We start from the raw sequence: 18,768 nt of genomic DNA on the forward strand, positions 1-18,768 counted from the left end.
TTAGGGGGCTGTTAGGGGATGTCAGCTTGGCAGAGGAAGGAGGGAGTAGCCCCAACTAGAGCCGTGCAAGGCACAATAGAAATACCACAAGGTCACTGGAGAGCCCTTTTTGGCAGCAGTGCTTTTCTTGTTAACTCGTTCACAAAATGGACCTTTGAACTTGTCTGATTGGACAATCTCTAGATTAGATTGTTCTGAGTTTTCCTACAAGGGGCCTGAAGGACCATGAAGCATTTGGGAATGGCTGTCTGGCCCAGCAGCTCCTGCAGGAACAGGTTCTTTTCCTCTCAGCAGTGACAAACTGTTCAGGGACATAATACCACTCGTTGCACTGGGAAGTCAGAGGCATGTGATGTCTTCCTGCATTGAAAATAGATTTCAGGATCACAGGAAGTTAGGGTTTGGAAGGGACTTCTGAATATCATCCAGCCCAACCCCCCTGCCAGAGCAGAATCATACAATCTAGCACAGGTAACACAGGAACACATCCAGACAGGGCTGGAAAGGCTCCAGAGAAGGAGAATCCACAATCTCTCTGGGCAGCCTGTGCAGCTCTGGGACCCTTACAGTACAGAAGTTCTTCTTCTTGCACGTTGAGGTGCAACTTCTGTGCTGTAGTTTCCGTCCATTGGTTCTTGTGTTGTCCCAGGGCACAAGTGAGCAGAGGCTGTCCCTGTCCCTGCCTTCCTGACCCCCAGCTTTCAGATACATGTAGACATTGCTCAGATCCCCTCTCAGCCTTCTCCTCTGCAGACTAAGCAGCCCCAGGGCTCTCAGCCTTTCCTCCTCAGGCAGTGCTCCAGTCCCTGCAGCATCCTTGTAGCCCTCCCTTGGACACTCTCCAGTAGATCCCTGTCCCTCTTGAACTGAGGAGCCCAGAGCTGGATGCAGTATTCTAGGTGGGGCCTCCTCAGGGCAAAGTAGAGTTGTATCAAATGCAGGCTGGATGAGAGTGCTCCATGGCATCCTTTATGATGTTTGACTTTTTCTAAGTGTTTTAAAGTGAGCTCCTTCCTGAGGTATTGGATAGCTACATCACAGGTTACATGTAGACACAACCCAACAGGGCTTGTTGCCCAGCAGCCAAGCCTCATGGTGGGTCTAGGATCTCTGGATCTCTGCTCTATGGCAGATCAGGTTCCATATGCTTGTGTTTTGGTAGGTGATGCACACAGAATCATAGAATGCTTTGAACTGGACCTTTAAAGGTCCTGTAATCCAATCTCCCTGCAGTAAGCAGGGACATCTTTAACTAGATCATGTATCTCAGAGCTCCATCAAGCTTGACCTTGAATGTCTCCAGGGATGGGACCTCCCCCACCTCCCTGGGCAACCTGTTCGAGTGTTCCATCACCCTCATTGTGAAGAACTTAAATACTACAAATGCCCTAGTTTGAATCTTGCAGACTACAGGGCCCTTGATCTGAGTCCTTAGAGCTCTAGAAGCAGAGTTGCTCTTTCTCTGTCCCTGTTACTTCAGTTTCTGGTTTTGTCAAGTGCATGCAGAATCCTTGTGTTGACTCTTAAACCAAGGTCAGAATTAACTTCTTGTTTGTAACTATAAAATCTCTGCTGTGATGCTTGAAGCCTCCCAGCTCCTCTAGAGTGTGTACAGAAAGGTAAATCTTATCTTGAGTCATTTGCCAAGATAATTTAGTTGGTAGGCTGGAGGCAGCTCCTAAAGGTAACTTTGCATTCAGGTGACTCATATCTGCTGTGCCAGGGACATTGGTTGACTGCTCCTGTGTTTGAGTCTCAGTTGTAGTGCCTGCTGCTTCACAGACACGTTTATGTTGGCTCTTGCTTCACAGACATCCAAAGGAGTGGTCAAAATTGAAGAAACAAAAGAAAACCCTGAGCCATTCAGGTTTGAGCCAGGCTTGCTCTTTTCTTTATGTCCACTGCTTCTGCATGGCCTGTGTGCAGGAAGGATAGAGTGGTTTAAAGTTTTTGGTTTGCTTGCTCCTCAAACCAGGCAGTGCTTGCAAGAACTGGGAAGTTTGAAGGCAGCTGTTTGCAAAAAGTGTAGGCTCTTTAATAATGAAGTTGATGGTGCTGAAGGAAACCCAGCAAAATTCAGTGGAGGCTGGAGGATTTTAATTAGAGTATCAGCAGGCAGTTGTAAATGAGCAGGAATGTGCCAGTCTGAGGCAGTGAGACTTAACACTTCACTACTACTAAAGACTGACTGAAGATGGGCACCTTGCTTCCTTAGCTCCTGCCTTCCTCCTGCAGTCTCTCCTTGGGGCTGTTCAGTCTGGAGAGGAGAAGGCTCCCAGGTGACCTTATTGTGGCCTTTCACTCTCTGAAAGGGGCTACAGGAAAGCTGGGGAGGGATTTTTTAGGCTGTCAGGTAATGATAGGACTGGGGGCAAGGGAGCCAAGCTAGAAATGGGTAGATTCAGACTGGATGTTAGGAAGAAGTTGTTCAGCATGAGGGTGGTGAGAGCCTGGTAAGGATTGCCCAGGGAGGTGGTGGAAGCCTTCTCCCTGGAGATGTTTAAGGCCAGGCTGGATGAGGCTGTGGGCAGTCTGCTCTAGTGTGAGATGTCCCTATCCATGGCAGTGGGGTTGGAACTGGCTGCTCCTTGTGGTCCCTTCCAACCCTGACTGATTCTATGATTCTTACATAACCTGGGCAGGTACTTTCTCTGCCTTGTTTGGTCCCACTGTAACTCAGCTTGGCCCTGTCCTCATGTTGGAGTTGAGGCACTGCTGCTGCACAATCCTTCTGCTTCAGTGAGGGCTGGAAGCAGCCCATGCTAACTTTCTCCTCCTTTGCAGTACTTTTCCATCTCCAGCCAAGCATCAGAGCAGAGCTGCAGTTTGTAGGTATCAGTGAGTGCCAGGATTGTATTATGCTGATGGTGGTGTTGTGAAACTTCTCTGATAACATTTGATTCATTCAAAACAAAGAGACAAATTGTTGTGGGCAGGATTTGGTATCTCCTATGTTCTTCTTTCCTCTGGGGGCTGTATATTTAAGGAAGCTGTGTCCAGCATTGTCCTTTTTAAGGGCTGGCCAGGCATTATCCCCAGCTTCTGTTCTAAAAAAAGCTTCTTTTCTGTTTGTTTTCAGTAACCAAGGTGCTGACAAGTTCTGACTTCTTCATCCTCATAAACATGAGTGAAGTTCAGGCTATGGTAGAATTCTCCGTGGAGCTCCACAAATTCTTCAATGTGGATTTGTTTCAAAGAGGGTAGGTGCTGCCTGCTTGCAAACTTTCCCATGGTGGATGGCTGATGTTGGGAAGACTTTAATGGGTATTGTCACAGGGTGTTGCTTCCTATCTTGTTGACTGTTTTGATGGTGACCTGAACCAATTCCTTTCCTTATTGGAAAGGTGGATATTTTATGAGAATTAAAATCAAATACTCTGATAAGTTGGTCTGAAACTTATGTTGTAATAATAATAATACCATGAGAGTGGTGAGAGGCTGGAAGGGGTTGTGCAGGGAGGTGGTTGAGACCCCATCCCTGGAGGTGTTTAAGGCCTTTGAGGCTGTTCAGTCTGGAGAGGAGAAGGCTCCCAGGTGACCTTACTGTGGCCTTTCACTCTCTGAAGGGGGCTACAAGAAAGCTGGGGAGGGACTTTTTAGGCTGTCAGGTAATGATGGGACTGGGGGCAATGGAACCGAGCTAGAAACAAGTGGATTCAGACTGGATGTTAGGAAGAAGTTGTTCAGCATGAGGGTGGTGAGAGCCTGGAAGGGGTTACCCAGGAAGGTGGTGGAAGCCTCATCCCTGGAGGTGTTTAAGGCCAGGCTGGCTGAGCCTAAGACCAGGTTGGCTGAGCCTGTGGCCAGCCTGCTCTAGTGTGAGGTGTCCCTGGCCATGACAGGAGGGTTGGAACTGGCTGCTCCTTGTGGTCCCTTCCAACCTGACTGATTCCATAATTCTAGATTCTATGATTCCATGATTCTGTGATTCTGTGGTTCTAGAGTCTATGATTCTAGATTCTTTGATTCCATGATTCCACAATTCTACAATTCTTTGATTCTATAATTCCATGATTCTAGATTCTATGATTCTATGATGTATTTTCTAACTGGGAAAGAAGGAAGTTCTGTAGATTTAGAGGGGAGATTATATTCTTCTCCAGGCCTTTCATATCTTAATTTCTCTAATCCCTTTACTGTGTCCCCATCATAAAGAGGAACTGTTGGTGTAAGTTCAGAGGAGGCCACAAAGATGCTCCAAAGGCTGGAGCAGCTCTGCTGTGAACACAGGCTAAGGCAGCTGGGGGGGTGCAGTCTGCAGAGGAGAAGGCTCTGGGGAGACCTTAGAGCTGTCTGCCGTTGCCTGAATTGGGACTGAAGACTGCAGAGGGACTTGTCCCCAGTCCAAGGGGGAATGGTTTGAAGCTGAGGCAGAGCAGGAACAGACTGGATCTTAGGAAGAAGTTCTTCACTGCAGTGGTGGTGAGAGTCTGGAACAGGCTGCCCAGGGAGGCTGTGGCTGCCTTCCCCCTGGTGGTGTTCAAGGCTGGGTTGGATGAGACCTTGAACAGCCAAATCTAGTTGAGAGGTGTCCCTGCCCGTGGCAGAGAGGTTGGAGTAGAGGATCTCTGAGGTCCTTTCCTACCTAAGCCATTCTATGGTTCACTTTGCAGTATGAGAGGTGTTGCTCTTGAATCATTTAAAACTCTTGCTGCCACACTTAACTTACTCCTTTGTCAATCTGGCAGTGGAGAATTTCACCAGATTCCCTCCTCCTCTTGCTGTTCTGTCCCTCCACAGCTGCATCCTGCCTCTTCAGACTCTCCTAACCATCTCTTACTCCATCTGGTCTCTGTAGAGGCTTTTTCATACACCTTCCATTCGCTCTTACCTGCTTGTCCCTGGATAACTTTCTGAGGGCTTCTCTTTCCCGTGGCTGCATAGCAAATAATCCTTTGTAGCTGATTTTTGACTTCTTAAAGATGCTTGGTCACTTGGCCAAGATTACTCTGGGACTTTGCCCTTCTGCCAGTCTTCTAACAGATGGCAGTGAAATGAGATTGTCAGTGCTGGAGTTCTTATGTTTGTTCTGGCTGGGTGAGGCTGTGTCAGTATTTGCAGTCAAGGAACCATATAGATCAGGGCTGATTTACAATAGCTCCTTTTCCCAGGACACTCCAGAAGGACTTTCCTTTGAAACATACGTTTTTGTTTGTGGCCTTGTCTTGGTTCAAGGCAGGGGGCAAGGAGGAAAGGTTATTTTTTTGTTGTAGGGTTGGGGTTTGGGGGTTTATTTTGATTTATTTGGAAGGGTTTTTTGGACAGAGTGAGTTGATGGAGTTAAAGTCACAGGAAGATGTCGTTGCTTTGGGATGCACCTGTTGTTAACCCGCTGGGGTGGGTATTTTAGGGAAGAGTGATACAGATCAAAGGCAGCACTGAGAAGGAGCTGTCTGATGAGGAGAGATTGAGAGAGTTGGGGCTGCTCAGTCTGGACAGGAGAAGGCTCCCAGGTGACTTTACTGTGGCCTTTCACTATACTACAGGAGCTACAAGAAAGCTGGGAAGGGACTTTTTAGGCTGTCAGGTAGTGATAGGGGAGGGGGGGATGGAACAAAGCCAGAAATGGGTAGATTCAGACTGGATGTTAGGAAGAAGTTGTTCAGCATGAGGGTGGTGAGGGCCTGGAAGGTGTTGTCCAGAAAGGTGGTGAAAGCCTCCTCCCTGGAGGTGTTTAAGGCCAGGCTGGATGAGACTGAGGGCAGCCTGATCTAGTGTGAGATGTCCCTGCCCATGGCAGGGGAGCTGAAACTAGATGATCTTCGTGGTCCCTTCCAACTCTGACTGATTCTAGGAGAAAAAGGCAAAAAATACTCCTAAAACAGTGGCCACAGAGATGCTTAGAGGGTTGGAGCACCACTGCTCTGAAGACAGGCTGAAAGAATTGGGGCTGTTCAGCCTGGAGAAGAAAGGCTCCAGGGAGACCTCAGAGCTGCATTTCAATATCTGAAGGGAGCCCACAGGAAGGCTGGGGAGGGACTGTTAAGAAGGACTTGGAGTGATAGGATGAGAGACAGGGGTTTGAAAGTGGAACAGGGAAGGTTTAAGTTGGACATCAGGAGGAAGTTCTCTGAGAGTGGTGAAGTACTGGAACAGGCTACCCAGGGATGTGGGTGAGGCCCCATTCCTGGAGGCATTCAAGCTCAGACATTATATGGCCCTGGGCAGCCTGCTCTAGTTGGAGGTGTTCCTGCTGCCAGCAGTGGGGTTGGGCAGGATGACCTTTGAGAGTCCCTTCCATGCTGATGCAATGTCTGGATCTGTGACCAGATAGCCTTTGCCATTGCCATGTTACTGTTAGTTTTCAACTCCCTTTATTAGAGTTAGCTTTTCTCTACATTGGACCTGAAGCTGGTAGTGCCAGAAGCCATCAGCCATTATATTTGCTATCAAAGTGTATGCAGCAAACTGTTTCAAGTCTCCTTTTTAGGGAAGAATGTAATTTTGTTCTTCATCAGAAGAAGAGCACTAAGGAAGGCTTAAGAGATCTGGGAAAACACTGAGTATATTCAAATTACTTCACCAAAAAAAGCACAGCCTGTGCTTTTTATTTCCCCCCCCTTTAAACTGTAGCCTGTTTTCAATCTCTGCAATAGGTGGGGAGGGGCAGTGTAGAATATGGGCAACATGTTAAATCTAAAAGGGAAGGGCCTGAAGAGGAGACAGTATTTTTGTTGTCTTAACCTTCCAGTTCAAGTAATTCCTCAGAAGGTTGGCTGAGAAGCAGAGCACAGCAGTGGAATTATCAGGGCTGCACTTGGCTTGTTTCTTTTGAGCTTACTCGTTCAAAAGCAGTCAATTCAGAGGGCAAGTTCAGAGAAGTGGGATGCTGACATCATGAGAAAAGTGATGTCAGTAGATGCTGCCTCTCTCCTTTCAGGCTGAACCTTTAGCTCTGGGCAGGTGTCAGGAAGGAGAGGGAGCTTCCAGAGTAGTTGGAAAGACTGAGTAGTGTGACTGCTGCAGTGATTTCTGTCAGCTTGGGGAAGTTCTGGTGTTTTTCTGGAGGACTGTCTTTATTCATTGGAGGCAGGCTGCAGTATGTACATTGCCAGGGAAGCTCTTGCATGATGGATTGAACCTGCAGAAAACCCCCAAACCTTTACCTTTGCTGTCAGCTTCCCATTTTTGAGCTCCCAATGTGCTGAGCATAGTTTGTCTCAGCAGAAGCCAGGTGTGGACTTGACTGTGTCCTGGTTTTGTTTGGGATTGTGTGCGTTTGAGCCTGCTCTGTTTAGCATGCCAGGCCCCTGGGGTTAAAGGCATAACGACCTTCTGAGCGGTGGGAAAGAAAAAGCTGGCTGTTGCAAGGCATCACGTCAAGGTGAGCAGGCTCCCTCCTCACAGGTGAGCAGGCTCCCGCCTCACAGGCGAGCAGGCTCCCGCCTCATGGTGAGCAGGCTCCCGCCCCAAGGTGAGCAGGCTCCCGCCCCAAGGTGAGCAGGCTCCCGCCCCAAGGTGAGCAGGCTCCCACCTCACAGGTGAGCAGGCTCCCGCCCCAAGGTGAGCAGGCTCCCGCCTCACAGGTGAGCAGGCTCCCGCCCCAGGGTGAGCAGGCTCCCGCCTCACAGGTGAGCAGGCTCCCGCCTCACAGGTGAGCAGGCTCCCGCCTCAAGGTGAGCAGGCTCCCGCCCCAAGGTGAGCAGGCTCCCGCCTCAAGGTGAGCAGGCTCCCGCCTCAAGGTGAGCAGGCTCCCGCCTCACAGGTGAGCAGGCTCCCGCCTCAAGGTGAGCAGGCTCCCGCCCCAGGGTGAGCAGGCTCCCGCCTCACAGGTGAGCAGGCTCCCGCCTCACAGGTGAGCAGGCTCCCGCCTCAAGGTGAGCAGGCTCCCGCCCCAAGGTGAGCAGGCTCCCGCCCCAAGGTGAGCAGGCTCCCGCCTCACAGGTGAGCAGGCTCCCGCCTCACAGGTGAGCAGGCTCCCGCCTCAAGGTGAGCAGGCTCCCGCCCCAGGGTGAGCAGGCTCCCGCCTCATGGTGAGCAGGCTCCCGCCCCAAGGTGAGCAGGCTCCCGCCTCACAGGTGAGCAGGCTCCCGCCTCACAGGTGAGCAGGCTCCTGCCTCAAGGTGAGCAGGCTCCCGCCCCAGGGTGAGCAGGCTCCCGCCTCACAGGTGAGCAGGCTCCCGCCTCACAGGTGAGCAGGCTCCCGCCTCACAGGTGAGCAGGCTCCCGCCTCAAGGTGAGCAGGCTCCCGCCTCAAGGTGAGCAGGCTCCCGCCTCACAGGTGAGCAGGCTCCCGCCTCACAGGTGAGCAGGCTCCTGCCTCACAGGTGAGCAGGCTCCCGCCTCACAGGTGAGCAGGCTCCCGCCTCACAGGCGAGCAGGCTCCCGCCTCACAGGTGAGCAGGCTCCCGCCTCAAGGTGAGCAGGCTCCCGCCTCAAGGTGAGCAGGCTCCCGCCTCAAGGTGAGCAGGCTCCCGCCTCACAGGTGAGCAGGCTCCTGCCTCAAGGCGAGCAGGCTCCCTCCTCAGAGGTGAGCAGGCTCCTTCCTCACAGGTGAGCAGGCTCCCGCCTCACAGGTGAGCAGGCTCCCGCCTCAAGGTGAGCAGGCTCCCGCCTCAAGGCGAGCAGGCTCCCTCCTCAGAGGTGAGCAGGCTCCTTCCTCACAGGTGAGCAGGCTCCCGCCTCACAGGTGAGCAGGCTCCCGCCTCAAGGTGAGCAGGCTCCCGCCTCAAGGTGAGCAGGCTCCCGCCTCACAGGTGAGCAGGCTCCCGCCTCAAGGTGAGCAGGCTCCCGCCCCAAGGTGAGCAGGCTCCCGCCTCAAGGTGAGCAGGCTCCCGCCTCACAGGTGAGCAGGCTCCTGCCTCAAGGTGAGCAGGCTCCCGCCCCAAGGTGAGCAGGCTCCCGCCTCAAGGTGAGCAGGCTCCCGCCTCACAGGTGAGCAGGCTCCCGCCTCACAGGTGAGCAGGCTCCCGCCCCAAGGTGAGCAGGCTCCCGCCCCAAGGTGAGCAGGCTCCCGCCCCAAGGTGAGCAGGCTCCCGCCTAAAAGTCAGCAACCCCTTGCTTAAAAGTTGGTAGATTCTTATCTAAAGTGTTTGGTTAGGAACTGGGTCCAGATCCTCACTCATTCAGTTGTTGGAGGCATCACAGTTTCCAGGCTAAGTTTCCCTCTGATCAGTTGGGAGTTGTTTTTTTCTCAGCAGCTTTGTGCTGTGCTGAAAATGAGCTTATCAGTCCCAGTATTCCCCTGATGTATTTGTAGAGGGCAGTTTTTCTCCCTCTCTTTTGTGAAACATGAACTGAATCCCTTTGGTAGTTTGAATTTTGGGCACATTCCCTCCCCTTGCCTGTCTGTAGAGCCCACATAGTCCAACACCCAATCAAAACCATTATTATCCTTCCTGGGTCTGTAAGCGATGGAGGGAGTCTGGCAGCTCTTGCATGCAACTGCAGCATGCTTTCTTGCATCTCTATCTGTAGTGACAGCGTTGCCAGAAGCACTTCTGACTGTGTTTAGACTAACAATTAATTTGTACTCCAGGAATGAATCACTAGGAGCTGTGTTGGTCTCCCTCTATCTTTGTGGTTCCAGGCTTACTTCAGACTAGATTTAATCACGTCCTCTGCACCAGATGTTTTGCTTCGTGCCTGGGTTTTGAAGTTGTTCGAGACCTTTTTGTGTCCCCAGGGGTTTGAAGTGCATTTTGTGACATGTAGATTGGAGCCTGTGGTTCAGCTGTCTCTAGGAAAGCTCCGAGTGAACTGAACCAGCATGCAGCAAACTGGGATCATTGGGGAAAGTGGCTCAAAATCACTTTGATCTGAACCAACTGAGAGTGCAGACTCAGCCAAAGTGTCTCATAGTACTTCACTCTAGGTCAGATTTACCCAAAGGGTTCTCTGATGGCCTCACAACCACTTTGTTCTCCTAACTGATCCTTTAAAGCAGACTTATTTTTTTACTTTTAGGTAACTGTTACTGTTCTAAGTGGAGGAGAAATGCACAAAGCAAACACCTCACTTTTCCAACCTAAGTGATTCTGTGAAGTTAAGGACAGATGAAAAGTCCTCCAGATGGGGTCGAATGGCCTCAGCTGTCAGTACAGGATGGGCACCAGCTCTCTGCAAAGCACCTTTGCCAAGCAAGCACCAGAGTGCCCTGGTGGACAGTAAGTTAAAGATGAGCAGCAGGGCCTTGTGCTAGCAGAAGGCCACCTGCATGCTGAGCTGTAATAGCAGAGTGGAGCAGCAGGCAGTTAGCAAAAGCAAGGTCTCCTTCCTGCCTGGGTAACGCTACCTGACTCCTACCTGCAGCTCAGGCTCTATTTCTCACATACTCAGTTTTCAAAGCAGATAATCTTCTTTCCATGCTGATTTTAATCTTTGAGAGGCCTGCAAGATGGATACCAAATACCTTTATGTTTTTTTCTGCAAACTCCTGTCTCATACACTTCAGGACTATGAGAGATACAGAGCTTCTGTCATGAGTTACTGACCAGAGCCTGGGGTTTCTGCACATGTATAGAATTCATGGATTCATAGAATGGTTTGCGTTGGAAGGGATCTTTAAGGTCATCTAGTTCCAACCCCCCAGCTGCAGGCACCCTCCACCAGCCCAAGTTGCTCAAGGCCTCATCCATCCTAGCCTTGAACAGCTCCACGGAGGCAGCATCCATGACCTCCCCAGGGCAACCAGTGCCAGTGTCTCACCACCCTCACTGGAAATCTTTTCTTCCTCATCTCCAGTCTAAATCTCCCCTCCTCAAGCTTCAATCCATTCCCTGTATGAGCAGTGTAATGTTACTTCCTCTGCTGGGAATAGGCAGAAGTTGCTTTTGGTGCTTTGGTTTGTGTTTGGTTTGGATTTGGTGCTTTGGTTTGGATTTGGTGCTTTGGTTTGAGTTTGGTCCTTTGGTTTGAGTTTGGCTTCGGTGCCTTGCTTTGGGTTTGGCATCAGTGCCTTGCTTTGGATTTGGCTTTGGGATTTTTTGGTTTTGGGTTTTTGTTTGCTTGCTTGATTTTGGTTTGTTTGGTTTTTAATCTCTTTGGTCAGTGTCTTTGGCCAAAAGCTGTTGCTAAGATCCTTTTCTGCCACACTGGCAAACCCTGTGCCTGTGCTTGCCTATTTATATTCCCATTCACATGCTGTCTCTCCCTCCTGTAAGCACTTTAGCATAAGGGCTCTTCTCTGTTTGCACAACAGCCAGCTAGTTAATTGATTAGGTTTATTACTGAAAGGCCTGTTCTGCCTACTTACAATAATCACTAATGAGAATAACCTTTTAATACTTTGTCAACAAGCTCATTCCAGGGAACCAAAATGAAAGTGGGGTTTGGATGTGGAATGGGTGACAGTGTTCTCTTGAAACACGCTCACATGCACTCAGAGCACTGCATTCTTGGTGGGGTTTTTGTCTTCCAGTGGTGCTCTACATGAGCACCACTGCTCAGAAGGTGTGATGTCCTTTCTGGTAATGAGATTTTTGCCTCTCTTTTTCTGGGGTTTAAAAGTGCAGGTTGTGGGGAGGGCAGAAGCAATTTTAGCAGTGTCTGTAAGAGAAGTTTGGGATGTTTCCCTAGATATAACCCTTGCTGCTCTGTCTCCTGCCATTGCCTGCTGCTGATGGTGAATGTTATTTACAGTCGTAGCAGCATTTTCATTGCAAAGGAATTTAAAGATCACTGAGGAGACTTTCAAGGCCTGTCTGGATGTGTTCCTTTGTGATTTGTGTTAGATAGTGTTGTCCTGCTTTGGCAGGGTGGTTGGACTCGATGATCTCCTTGGGTCCCTTCCAACTCCTAATATGCTGTGAGGTCAGAGGTTAAGTTATTGCTAAGACTGCAGAAGCAATAAGTTGCTTGTGAACCTGAGTCCCATTGAAAGTCAAAGAAGTTTAAGCTTCAGAGTTTAGTGGAAATTTGTCTTTCTGGGTATTTTACTGTTCCATAGATTGGTGTTTTTCCTGTGTGCAGGCAGCTCCTGGTGTACAGGAGCAGCACTGACATTTTCTGCTCCGTGTGTGCAGTGCAGTCAGTTAATGCAGCGTGAAAGAAAATACTGAATCAGAGGAGGAATTTTAATGAACCTTCCTGTGATTACACCCTAATTTAATGAGAGATACTGCAAGAGATGGAAATCAGGGTGTTTTTTTTTTCTGGATACAGAGTTGTCTATATTTATTTTATCAGTTATTAACAGGAATCATAGAATCAAGCATGTTGGAAGAGACCTCCGAGCTCAGCCAGTCCAACCTAGCACCCAGCCCTGGCCAAGCAACCAGACCATGGCACTAAGTGCCTCATTCAGGCTTTGCTTTAACACCTCCAGGCATGGCAACTCCACCGCCTCCCTGGGCAGCCCATTCCAATGCCAATCACTCTCTGTGCCAACAACTTCCTCCTAACATCCAGCCTGGACCTCCCCTGACACAACTTGAGGCTGTGTCCTCTCAGCAGAAGAGAGACATGGGCTTGCTGGAGTGGTTTCAGAGGAGGGCCACAAAGATGATCAGGGGATTGGAGAGCCTTTGCTATGAAGACAGGCAGAGAGAGTTTGGGCTGCTCAGCCTAGGGAAGAGAATGCTCCAGGGAGACCTCATAGCTTCCTTTCAATATCTGAAGGGTTCCTAGAGGAAGGCTGGGGAGGGACTGTTTAGAAGGGCTTGTGGTGATAGGACAAGGAGCTATGGTTTGAAACTGGAGCAGGGAAGATTGAGGCTGGACGTTAGGAGGAAGCTCTTAACAGTGAGAGTGGTAAAGTATTAGCACAGGCTGCCCAGGGCTGTGGTCGAAGTCCCCTCCCTGGAGACACTCAAGATCAGAGTCGATGTGGCCCTGCACAGCTTAGTTGGAGGTGTCCTGGCTGCCTGCAGGGAGGCTGGACAAGATGACCTTTGAGGGTCCTTTCCAGCCCAGTGGAATCTGTGAATTAAAGTGAGAAGAGAACACATTTAAAAGGAATACTTTTCCCTTCTCTTGGCTATGACAGGAATGAAAAGGTTTTGTCTTCAACTGAAAAAGGAACCTCTGCTGATGGGTTTTTTTGGTTGTTGTTGTTAGCATCTGATCAAAGGAACATTCAGGCTCAGCTGTTTGGTTTTCTCTTTGAGTCATGCACTCAAGTCATACTTTTACTTTCAAACCACACTTCTCTATGCCATAGCTTGCTGGAAATAAGTGTTGTGAATTGCCTCCTGACACATAGCTTAGTGTTGTGCTGTGATCTTTGCTTAGTGTAAGGCGCTCTTTAACAAAGGGAGAAGAAAGCTGCCAGACGTGGCTCACAGTTGCAAGGTGAGCTCTGTTCTTCAGCTTAGGGCTGTGCAGAAATACAAATAGCAGTGACACAGTGCTTTAAGATTTGGAGGGTGGGCTGTCAACTCAAAGGAATGGTCTGGAGAGGAGAAATGATCATCTTCTGGTCATGAAGATGCTCGGAGAGCTGCAGCGCGTCTCCTGTGATGACAGGCTACAAGAGTTGGGGCTTTTCAGCCTGGAGAAGAGAATGGTTCCAGAAGACCTTGGAGCAGCCTTCCAGTATCTGAAGGGGGCCACAGGAGGGCTGGGGAGGGGCTACTGACAAGGTCTTGTAATGACAGGCTGAGGAGGAATGGGTTTGAACTGACATAGGGGAGGTTGATACTGGCTCTTAGGAAGAAGTTGTTTGCAGTGAGGGTGGTGAGACACTGCCACAGGTTGCCCAGGGAGGCTGTGGAGCACAGATTGACAGAATGTGTTCTTTGATGTGTTTCTTAATTCACACAGTCACAGAGGTACCCAGGTTGGCAAAGCCCCTCAGGATCACCAAGTCCCACCTAGAACCTTAGACAGTTGTTGTCAGAGAGAGTGAGTGGCATTGGAATGGGCTGCCCAGGGAGGTGGTGGAGTCACCATCCCTGGAGGTGTTGAAGCCAAGCCTGGATGAGGCACTTAGTGCCATGGTCTGGTTGCTTGGCCAGGGCTGTGTGCTAGATTGGGCTGCGTGAGCTTGGTGGTCTCTTCCAACCTGCTTGATTCTATAATTCTGTTCTATGGTACCTGCTGAGGAAAGGGCCCTAATCACCCCTGGGATGCAAAGTCCCTTTCTGTAGGCCAGCTCTCCAGAGAGCAGAGACTTCCAGCTTGCAGCTCCTTAAGGAGAGTTTGGATTCTTCCATGGCATTTGCATATCCCAGCTTAAAGGGAAGCAGTAATGGGAGGCCAGTTCAGAAAGGAAGCACAAAGATTCTTTGCCCATAGAAGGATAGAATCATAGAATCAACCAGGTTGGAAGAGATCTCCAAGCTCATCCAGTCCAACCTATCCCCCAGCCCTATCCAGTCAACCAGACCATGGCACTAAGTGCCTCATCCAGTCTTTTCTTTAAGACCTCCAGGGACGGTGCCTCCACCACCTCCCTGGGCAGCCCATTCCAATGCCAATCACTCTCTCTGGGAAGAACTTCTTCCTAACATCCAGCCTAGACCTCCCCCAGCACAACTTGAGACTGTGTCCCCTTGTTCTATTGCTGGTTACCTGGGAGAAGAGGCCACCCCCCACCTGGCTACAATGTCCCTTCAGGTAGTTGTAGACAGTAATAAGATCACCCCTGAGCCTCCTCTTCTGCAGATACATACAAAGTACATTGCACCATCAGCTTCCAGAGTCATAGAATGCTTTGGGTTGAAAATCCAGTTCCAACCCCCCTGCCATGGGCAGGGACACCCCCACTAGCTCAGGTTGCCCAAGGCCTCATCCAACCTGGCCTTGAACACCTCGAGGGCAACCTGTTTCCTATGTCTGACCACCCTCACTGTGGTCTGTGATCAGCTTGATGATCAGCTCTACATTCCAGTCATGTTCACTGTGGTTAGTGCTTCCTCTAGGGACTTGTTCCCTCTCTCCCATCATACTTCTCTGCCTTTCTCAGTCTTCATCCCTTAGGATTTTTCCTTGCCTTCCCTTCAGCACTTTGCTTCATACCATTCCCAGATGCATTTCTCCACACAACTTACTTCAAATTCTTTTGGAGTTTGCTGCTCATTACAGTTTTCTCCAAACAAAAGCCTTTGGCAAAATGTAGAGTTCAGAAAAATGAGACTTGTTTGTTTGTTGGTTTAGGTTTTTAACCTTGTTGGACAGGTTGAGTGGGCACTGCATGTCCTCTGGGTACCCAGCTTGGGGAACCTGGCAGAAGAGAAAAAGGAGCTTGGCTCCTTAGTCTCTTTGTGCCCATCTGATTTGTTTCTTTCTGCTGGCATCAAAAGTTTTAATCCTTAGGAGTTTGGATTTTTCACTTTGTTCTTTTAAGGCTTCTTTGCCAGGTACTAGATGAAGGAGGTGTTAGGAGGCCAGAGATGGTTTTGCTGTGGGACTTTATTGTGGCACAAATAAAAAATACATTCCAGATCAGCAACTTCTTCTCTTTCATGAAGGGGTAAGAAGTGTTTGAGAGCATTTTGGTTTCACATCTTGAATGCTCAGCTTCCTCCTTGACATTCATGAGCTTTTAGGATCCTCTTAAGAATGTGAGTTTTGGAGTTCAGAGAAACAGGTCTTGGCTTCTGCTGCTAACTTTTCATTGCTTGCTTGTAACATTGTTCTGGTAGTGAAGGTGGTGAGACACTGGGACAGGTTGCTCAAGGAAGTTGTGGATGCTCCACAGTGCTGGGCCCAGGCCTGTTCAGTATGTTTATTGATGATCTGGACCAGGGAATGAGTCTGTCATCAGTAAGTTTGCAGATGACACCAAGCTAGGAGCAGCTGTGGAGCTGTTGGAGGGTAGGAGAGCAATGCAGAGGGACCTGGCTAGGCTGCATGGTTGGGCAGAGGCCAAGGGGATGAGATTGAACAAGGCCAAGGGCAGGGTTCTGCACTTTGGCCACAACAACCCCAAGCAGCACTACAGGCTGGGGCCAGAGTGGCTGAGAGCAGCCAGGCAGAGAGGGAGCTGGGGGTGCTGGCAGAGAGGAGCTGAATCTGAGGCAGCAGTGCCCAGGTGGGCAGCAGAGCCAATGGCATCCTGGGCTGGCTGAGGAGCAGTGTGGGCAGCAGGACAAGGGAGGTTCTTGTGCCCCTGTGCTCAGCACTGCTCAGGCCACCCCTTGAGTGCTGTGTCCAGTTCTGGGTTCCCGAATTCAAGAGAGCTGTTGAGGTGCTGGAAGGTGTTTGGAGAAGGGCAGCAAGGCTGGGGAGGGGCCTGGAGCACAGCCCTGTGAGGAGAGGCTGAGGGAGCTGGGGGTGTGCAGCTTGGAGGTCTGTTCCAACCTGCTTGATTCTGTGGTTCTGTACAGTTGCTGGAACATCAGAACTTTTCTGAGGAGCAAAACCATATGAAAAGGGGTTTGGGGCTGCAAATTGCTCCTCCTGTCTGACTTAAGTAAGAAAACTGCACCTTGCTTGAAGGAAGAAAGATAGATGCTTCTAATTCTGAAAGTATTTACCTTCCTCAGTGTCCTAATAACATCTCAGAGCTGTGTATTTGACACTGTGGTGATTCAGTTTTAACAATTGGAGGAGAGGAGCTCTTGTGGCTTCCCTGAGTGCAGCTTCCCTGTGGCTTGCCCTAATGTGACTTTCTAGAAGGGAGAAGTTGAATGATGCCCTTGACTTGATGCATCCTTACCTAAGACACAGGAGTTCACCTGGGCTTTCTTGTCATTATATTTTGGCAACAGTGTTCATTGTGGTCCCTGAGTTCCCACCTCTGTTTAAATATGTGCTGTATTAGCTATGGAAACAGAGGTTGCTTTGCAGTACAGTGAGCTGCAGAGTGAGTTTCAGGGCTTGGGTCCTTGCTTAGTGACAGATGAGAGGAACAGAATTGCACAGCTGCAAAGGTTAAAAACTCTGCAAGGCCAATAAATGCTAGAGAGCTGCTTGTTAGACTTGTCTTCTGCTCTCCCATCTCTTGTCTGTGCTAACCCTGGCTTTCACAACTAACATGTTGTCATAGAGTCACAGCATTGGCTTGGTTGGAAAGGACCTCTAAGATCACTAAGTCCAATCATCAGCCTAAAGCCACCGTGGCCATTAAGCCATGTCCTGAAGTGCCATCGCCATGCATCGCTTAAGGACCTCCAGGGATGGGGACTCCACCACCTCCCTGGGCAGCCTGTGCCAGTCCCTGACCACTCTTGCAGGAAAGAAATTGTTCCTGATACTCAACCTAAACCTCCCATGGTGCAATTTCAGGCCTTTTCCTCTGGACCTGATACTAGAGAGAAGAGATCGAACCCCACCTCACTCCAGCCTCCTTTCAGGGAGCTGCAGAGAGCAATGAGGTCTCCCCTCAGCCTGCTTTTCTCCATACCAAACACCACCAGGTCACAGGATCATGGGCTCACAGGCTCACAGGATGTTAGAGGTTGGAAGGGACCCAAGGAGTTCATCCAATCCAACCCCCCTGCCAGAGCAGGACCACACAATCTAGCACAGATCGCAGAGGAACACATCCAGACAGGCCTTGAAAGGCTCCAGAGGAGACCTCACAACCCTCAACTGCTTCTCCCCAGCAGTCTTCTCCAGACCCTTCACCATCTTTGTTGCCCCTCTCTGGACTCTCTCCAGCACCTCAATATCGATGTCTTATCGATGGGTCTCAGTAAAACCTTCTGCCTATTTGCAAGGGGTAGACCTTTGCAAACCTCTGATTTTGGCTACCAGAAAACTCCAATGCCCCATACCCACTCAGTGATTAAAAAGTGGTGGTATCAAAGAATGTTAGGGATTGAAAGGAACCTCCAGAGGTCGAATCCAACCCCTCTGCCAGAGCAGGATCACCTAGAGCAGGTCCTGCAGAAAGGCACCCAGGCAGGTTATGAATGTCTCCACTGCAGGAGACTCCACAACCTCTCTGGGCAGCCTGCTCCAAGGCTCTGTTGAATCAAAAATTGCACTTGAAAAATACTTTCAAGCTAAATAAATAAAGTTAAAAAGTTGCAATTGAAGAGAACCCAGAAAATCATTCCCCCTGCAGATGAGCTTCGTGGAGCTCTGATGATTTACAGATGCAAGGTAATTTACTATGACTTTCTTTTCTTGTTCCTTTCAGTAATAACAGGAAATAAGAGAGGAACTAACATTATAAGCAGACTACTATAAATTAAGATATATTTGATTAAATAAGAGCTAATCTAAGTTCTTGGATGTTTCTATGGCTCTTTAAAAAAGCCAATTTTATTTTGAGAGTTTCAGGGGGTTAAGTAAATTTTCATAACCACTGCAGGAACTCTGTGCCTGTGGTAAGAACATGGGGAGAAGGCTTTTGTAATAATAAGGCAGAATTCCCCAGCTGCATTTGCTTTTCCCTCTCTCCTGTCTGGTGGAACTTAATCCTGTTTCATAACGAGAGCAGCAGGGACTGATTTGAGGTATTAGCCTCCCAAATAATTCTCATCAAACTTTTGGCCTAAGAATTGGTTTGTTTATGTGTATCCTTAATTGTCAGAAGTAATGCCTGCTGTAGAGAGGAAATGCTTCTCAAAGTCATTTGCTTCTAAGGAGAAAAGCAGAGCAGGAGAGGGGATTCTGCTGCTCTGCGCTGCGCTGCTCTGCTCTGCTCTGCTCTGCTCTGCTGAGACCTCACCTGAAGTGCTCTGTCCAGCTGTGGGAGCCCAACACAAGAGAGACATAGACCTGCTGGAACAAGTCCAGAGGAGGGCCACAAAGATGATCAGAGGGCTGGAGAACCTCTGCTGTGAAGACAGGATGAGAGAGTTGGGGCTGTTTAGCATGGAGAAGGCTGCAGGGGCACCTTACAGCTGCCTTCCAGTACCTGAAGGGATCCTACAGGAAGGCTACAAAGGAACTTTTCATAAGGGTGTCTAGCAACAGGCCAAGGGGGAGTGGTTT

The 18,768-nt window shown here is 49.6% G+C and overlaps 1 protein-coding gene across 4 annotated transcripts in view; it reads left to right on the forward strand.

The window, feature by feature from the left end:
* The window catches only part of FAM135A (family with sequence similarity 135 member A), a 75,314-nt gene that overhangs the window by 962 nt on the left and 55,584 nt on the right, over nucleotides 1-18,768 (forward strand). For all 4 annotated transcript variants that reach the window (XR_010306975.1, XR_010306976.1, XM_064164154.1 and 1 more), the window contains exon 2: nucleotides 3,080-3,200. Coding sequence is in view for 2 of the 4 variants with exons in the window: in XM_064164154.1 (XP_064020224.1) it covers nucleotides 3,124-3,200 (77 nt within the window). In the remaining 2 variants the exon portion in view is untranslated. The remainder of the gene's footprint in view (nucleotides 1-3,079; nucleotides 3,201-18,768) is intronic.

The sequence above is a fragment of the Pogoniulus pusillus genome, chromosome 25 (assembly GCF_015220805.1).
Source record: "Pogoniulus pusillus isolate bPogPus1 chromosome 25, bPogPus1.pri, whole genome shotgun sequence".
NCBI classification, from domain to species: domain Eukaryota; kingdom Metazoa; phylum Chordata; class Aves; order Piciformes; family Lybiidae; genus Pogoniulus; species Pogoniulus pusillus.